Source organism: Cygnus olor, chromosome 16, assembly GCF_009769625.2.
Source record: "Cygnus olor isolate bCygOlo1 chromosome 16, bCygOlo1.pri.v2, whole genome shotgun sequence".
Lineage (NCBI taxonomy): Eukaryota > Metazoa > Chordata > Aves > Anseriformes > Anatidae > Cygnus > Cygnus olor.
Genome location: NC_049184.1, coordinates 14,417,160 through 14,423,171, shown reverse-complemented (window position 1 = coordinate 14,423,171; position 6,012 = coordinate 14,417,160). Strand labels below are relative to the sequence as shown.

General features: G+C 67.4%; 1 protein-coding gene across 1 annotated transcript; it reads right to left on the bottom strand.

Annotated features, from left to right (window-relative positions):
- Positions 1-3,330: 3,330 nt before the first annotated feature.
- LOC121079146 (ammonium transporter Rh type B-like) lies at positions 3,331-5,217 on the bottom strand. The gene is made up of 2 exons (XM_040576028.1): positions 4,125-5,217; positions 3,331-4,094 (listed from the first exon to the last, which is right to left on the bottom strand). Exons 1-2 carry the CDS (start codon positions 5,196-5,198, stop codon positions 3,819-3,821), a joined length of 1,350 nt encoding a protein of 449 aa, XP_040431962.1. The 5' UTR covers positions 5,199-5,217; the 3' UTR covers positions 3,331-3,818.
- Positions 5,218-6,012: the final 795 nt, after the last annotated feature.

Sequence of the window (6,012 nt, the reverse complement as noted above, 5' to 3'; positions counted from 1 at the left end):
GGGTGTTTGGGGTGTTTGCGAGCTTGCCGCGATCTCCGGCGGCGGGGGGAGAGGGAGCCCGGTTCGGCGGCAGGAATGAGTGCATGGAAAGGAAGGAAAGAGTGAAGGAAGAGGCTAAAGGGAGGGAGGGGAAAAGCGAGGTCGAAGCTTCGGTGGAATCACAGCAAAACAGCCGGAAAAAGGAAACGGGCCTGAAAAGTCAAATAAAAATAGCAGCGAGGCAAACCCAAGTGTGCAGCACATGGGAGTGAGCGCATTTCCTTCGAGGGCAGCACCACACGCTCCCGGCTGCTCCGGGGGGGCTGCTCTGATGTGGCTCCAGCAGCCGCCACCGAGCTGCCTCCCTCCTTCCCTCCCTCCCTCCTTCCCTCCCGGCCTCCCTCCGGCCTCCGCGGCCGCCCCGCGCGGTGCCAGGCGCTGGGCATCCTGTCGGCACCGCGCCAGCCCCCGCCTCGCTCGGGGCAGGCGGGCGCACGGCGAGAGCCCGGCGCACATCCCCACAGCCCCCCCCTCCCCCCCAGATTTGGGATGCAAGAAAAGGGTGCACAGCCCTCTGCTTGCACCCCACTTTTGGGGGGCTGCGCCCCGTGCCGTGAGGATGCACGCGTGGGTTTTGCTGCGTCCTCGCACGCGCGTGCCACGCTCCCGCCCGCCGTGCCGCAGGTGTGTGCGTGCCCGGGGCCGCCGGCTGTGATCGCCTTGCCAGATGCGTCCGACCGCCCCACAAACAGCGCGGCCACGGCTTCCTCCCTTCGCCTCTTGTTTTGCAATCACCTCCCGGGAATCGGGGTCAGGGCGCGGGGCCGCGGAGACGGGGTGCTCCTTGATCCCGGAGCAGCGCGCTGCGGCCCGGACCTGGCTGTGGGCTGAGCTGGGAGAGGGGAAAAAAAAAAAAAACAAAACACAAAAAACAGCATCACCCAGGACGGGGGGCAAAAAAAAAAACAGCATCACCCAGGACACAGCATCACCCAGGATGGTGGCTGTTGTGCTCCTGCAGAGCTGATGGGGGGGGGGGGGGGGGGGGGGGGGCGCTTTTCGCCCCTGCCCTTTGCAGTGCCACGTCCCACCAAAATGTGGCTGTCCCTGGGATGGAGCAGAGCCGTCCTCGTCCTAGCACCAGCAGCTGCCTCGCTGGCGATCAGGAAAGCCGTGCCCTGTTTCGGTCCTCGTCTGCACGACGACCCAGGCTGGGGCTCGGGGGCCGAGGCTGGGGGTGCCGGCCCCTCGCAGCCCCCGAGCGCGGGCACAGAGCGAGCGCTGGGGGCACTGGCACACGCAGCCTGTGTCTGACTAAGAAGAACAGCGTTTTGTTCTCTCCCATCTCCCTGCAGCATCGTAAAGCTGTTGAAAGCCCAGATTTACGGTGTGATAAACGCTAGGGGCTCTGGTTAATATTTTACTGCTCCATCCTTTGGAGAGCGGCTGTTTTGGAGGAGCAGGGAGAGCTGGGCTCGGGGCGGCACACCCAGCGGCATCTCTGCCCGGCTCCAGCTGGAGGACAGCCGGTCCTCGGGGACGGGGACAGCCGGGATTGGGGCCGCACGGAGCCGTGCCATGGCCCAGGTGGGTCCCGGCTCCCCCGGCCATGGGATGCCAAGATCCTGAGCCCAGGTCCCGCATGGAGGCTGTGGGCTGGAGGTGCGGGACATCGGTGGGACATGCGGTGCCGTGACAAGCAGCACGGTGAGCCCTCGAGGGAGCAACACAGTGCTGGAAACACTGACAAACAACACCGGGGTCCCGCAGCGGGGAAGGGCAGCCCCCCCCCCCACCCCCAACCCCAGCTTCCCAGCCTCTTGCTGGTTTCGGAGGCATCTGCCGACCAGATTGTGCCACTGCGTGCCCGTGCGAGGACGTGCCACCAAGCAGCGGGGTGTGCCCAGGCCCAGCTCCGGATGCTCCCCTCCCCGTGCCCCCCCTCCCCGTGCCCCCCCAGCCCGTGGCCCACTGCCAGCTCCCCGGCACGCTGCTGCAGCCCCATGGGTGCTGGGGCCGTGCTGGTGGAGCAGCACCCGCGGTGCTGAGCTGCTCTGCAGGAGGCCGAATCCTCGCAGGGAAGGGCTGGGTGACGCTGGGAAGCAACTCGGGGTTGGGGGGCGTCCCGGGGGGAGCCTTGGCGAGGGGGCTGGGCGGCCCAAAGCGTGCAAAACCCCGAGTACGGAGAGGAGAGGGGGGGAGCTCTGCACCACCGTGCCGTTGTCTGTGTGATGGGCGAGGGCTCTGCAGCTTCTGGGCCGTGTGTGTGTGCACACATCGCCGTGTGCCTGCACGATTCCTCCCCGTGGCAGCTCCCCGAGGGTGCCTGCACCCTCCTCCCTGCCCCGCCGGAGCCAGAGCCACGCGGTGCAGCCCGCAGGCCCCGGCACGGGGGGAAGAGAGCAGCAACGGGATGCCGAGCTCAGCGGGAGCCCCGGCTCGCCCTGAAACAAGCGGCAGCCCACCCGGGCCCCGGTGGCACCGCGGCTCCGTGGGACGGCGCTGGCTCCGGCGGCCCTCGACGCCCAGCGGGAGCCGGATGGCGGCAAGGGGCCCGGCTGCCCCCAGCTCCCCTCTGTGCCCCCGCCACGCACACCTCCGTGGGGCCGGCGATGCCGGTGGGATGCCGGTGGGATGCCGTGGCTGGGCTCGGGGCCTCGCTGCCTCCCGCCGCCCCCCGGCCCCGCTGCTCGGCCCGCGGCACCCTCCGCCGGGGCCCATTGTTCTGCCGCGCCGGGCTGCGGGGCAGGATTCCTTTGTCAGAGCTGAACAATATTTTATTCTAACAATTAACCAAACACGCCCGGGCTCCCGAGCCTGTTTGTGATTATTGGAGGACGAATTCCCCAGCCTCGATCTTGGTGTCGGCTCCGCCTGGGGCCGCGCCAGGCAGAGGGGATCCAGCACCGCCGAGCCCTGCTCCGCGCGGCTCTGTGTGCAGGGCCGCCGTGCCCAGAGCCCCCGTCCCTGCAGCGAGTGGCGGGGGGCTTTTTGCTGCCCTCGCCCCCACGAGCATCGCCAGCGTTGTCTGCGTGGCAGCAGGATCGGACGAGGCGCGGAGCAGGGGCACGGTGACTCACGGAGCTGGGGGGGCTCTGAATCATGGCGCTTTCCGGGCAGGATGCGGCCCCGCGCTCGCGGCTTGCTGCTTGTGAGCGATGGGCTGCTGGCTTTGTCCTCAGTGGGGTGGCAGTGGCTTGCTCCCTGCCATGTGGGATGGGGCTGCTGCTTTTCCTCAGGGTCCCCCGGCTCCCCTAGCCCCCTCGCTGCCTTCCTGCTCTCCCAGGCCTGGTTTTGGGGCAGGAAAAGGGTGCCATGGGGTGCGGGTGCTCAGTGCGTCCTGGCTCTCTGAGCCCCTCTCCTTGCTCAGGCCTCATTGCCGTTGTGGTGAAAAAGGGAGGTATCTGCTGCAATTCGCCTAGCGAGACTTGGCAGAGGTTAGATTGTCCAGTGCGGCACAGGTGATAAAATCCCTTCAAAATCCCTTGCTTGTGGTCATTTCCTCTTCACCCCACTGCTGTTCCCAGCCCTGGGCTTGCAGCCGGGGCAGCCGGCGGGGCAGGAGTGACGCGGTGGAGAAGTTGGACATAGCAGGGGGATGTTTGCTATCCCGGGCCAGCATGCAGGGGAGATCCATCCTGGGAGATAAACCCCAAGCAGCTTGTTTCCATGTCTGTGGAGACGGATGGTCAGTTCCTAGGGCTGGCCAGGGGCAGAGGAAGGGACCTGCAGCCTCGGGGTGGGAGGATGTTGAAGGGACGCACGCTGCGGCACTGCCCCGACGCTGGGCGTTTGGCACGAGAGGGCACCGGGCGCTGGAAACATCCCGAACCAGGTGCCTACACCCGCTCCTTCAGGGCCACTTCCTCGGTGGCGTCCCCCATCCCCGGGCTCTCGGCCTGCCCCTGGATCCTGAAATTCAGCGAGTCCTCGAAGCAAAGCGGCTCGGGCGGCGGGGCCAGGCAGGGCAGGCGCAGCACGGCGCCAGCGAGCATCCCGCTGAGCAGCGAGCCTCCAAGGGCCACAGCCAGCCCTGCCACTTGCCACAGCGCCTGCCTGCCACCACCGCAGCCCCCCTGGTCCTCCGCCACCCTGCTGCCATCGATGTGGGAGAGCTGGCACCTATTGGTGTCCTTGGAGACCACCAGGACGGCCACGGCGCTGGCCGCTGCGCCGAGGGTGCCCGGCAAGCCGTGGAGGTTGTGGATGCCGCACTGGTCGTGCAGAGCCAGCCTCCTCGCCAGGAGCGGGGTGAGGAATCGGAAGCCGAGCAGGCAGACGAGCGAGGAGAGGCTGCCCAGGGCCAGGGAGGCCGCCGGTGTGATGGGCATGTCGGCCAGCGCGCCGATGGCCACCCCGCCGGCCAGGCTGCCGTTCTGCAGGTGGCCCGGGCTGAGCTTGCCGCCACTCTCCAGCAGGCTGGAGGCCACCACGGTGGTGACGGCGCTGGCGCTGAGGGCCAGGAGGGTGTTCAGGATGGCCCGGTGCTGGGCATCACCCGGCTGGCACGGGGCGGCCACGAAGCTGGGCCAGAAAACCCAGAGGGTGAGCGTCCCCACCAGGGCCAGGAGGTCGGATCGGGGCGTCGGAGTCTCCTTGGGATGCGCCGGCCGCCTCTGCGTCCCAAACAGAGCCTTGGACACGCCGAGGCCGAAATAGCAGGCGAAGACGTGGATGGTGATGGTGCCTCCCACGTCGCGGACGCCCAGCTGGGTGACGATGAGCCACTCGCTCGCGAGGTAGACGGGGACCTCGCAGAAAGCCACGGCGAGGAGCTGGCAGGGGCTCGTCCTGCCCAGGACAGCCCCGACCGAGATGAGCACGGTGACGGCGGCGAACTCGGCGGCGAGGACGTTGTGGAGACCCAGGCGGACCTCGCCGTGGCGGTAGCGGTGGCGCAAGCCCTGCAGCAGCAGCGCCCACTGCGTGGAGAAGTTGAGCAGGAGGAAATTGTGGGTGAGGGCGCTGAGCCCGTAGCGGGGCAGGAAGGCCAGCAGGAGCCCCAGCCCCACCGCCAGCATCACCTGGATGTCCTGGAAGAGGGGGAAGATGCTGGGGAGCTGCTCGGCAGCCTGGGTGCCATCCTCTGCCTCCGTGGCCACGGCCGAGGGCTCGTCGTAGGTGACAAAGAGGGCGAAGAAGAGCAGCAGGGCGCCCTGGAAGAGCCCCAGGGAGAGGGGCAGGAGGCGGCGGGTGCTGGCGGGGGGTGGTGTGGCCATCCTCAGATGTGTCAGGAGGGATCGGTGACCGTGGTGCCACGGTGCAGGGGATGGCACAGGAGGGGACAGTGGCCACAGGGCAGGGGATGGCAGCCCGGCCGTGCTAGGAGCGCTCACGGGGTGAGCCGTGCTCTGCTGCTACCTTGGGGATTTTATGGCCACGGTTAATTTTTAACTGAGGATGAGGGTTGATGTCCCAGAAGAGGAGACTTTTATCCCCCCATCCCCTCCTTCAAAGCAATGCTCAGACATTGCCCATGTGCTCTTGTTTGGCGACCATAAAAAGCGGGCGCGAGGCTTTTAGGATTTTAAAAAGAGAGAGAAAAAGAGGAAAAGCCTGCTGGGGGGTGGCGGAGGAGCCCGCGGGGCCGGCAGCAATGTCGGGGATGAGGGGGGCACCGCGGCGTGCGCTCACTTCCCCCCCCTCTGCAGCCCCTGCTCCCACAGCGGGACCGCTCCAAACCCCACAGCCGCGGCTCGGAGCTGTGCTGAGCCCCGGGGCCGAGGCCGGGGAGGGTCCCACGGGTGCTCGGTGCCACAGCAGGGCTGGGGGCCCACGCGGGCACACTGCAGGAGGCGGATGAGCTCTGCCAAGGCTCCCGCGCTGCCTCTGGCCGGCCGGGGACGGCTCCCGACCCATCGCAACCCAAGGCAGCGCCATGCATGGCTTGGGGATGATGTGCGCTTTGCTCGGCAACTGCCCGGCCTCCGCAAAGCCCCATAAAGCTCCGAAATCAGGCCGAAAAGATCATTTTCTCACAGGTTTGTGTTGGCTTGAATGGCTGGAAATTCATTAACAATTAGCGCGCGAGAA

Bases quoted from the DNA above. Each gene is read 5' to 3' on its own strand.
- LOC121079146 (XM_040576028.1), bottom strand. From the start codon at position 5,198: ATGGCCACACCACCCCCCGCCAGCACCCGCCGCCTCCTGCCCCTCTCC. The intron at 4,095-4,124 runs GTGGTCTCCAAG...AATAGGTGCCAG, and splicing joins CCAGCGCCGTGGCCGTCCTG to CTCTCCCACATCGATGGCAG.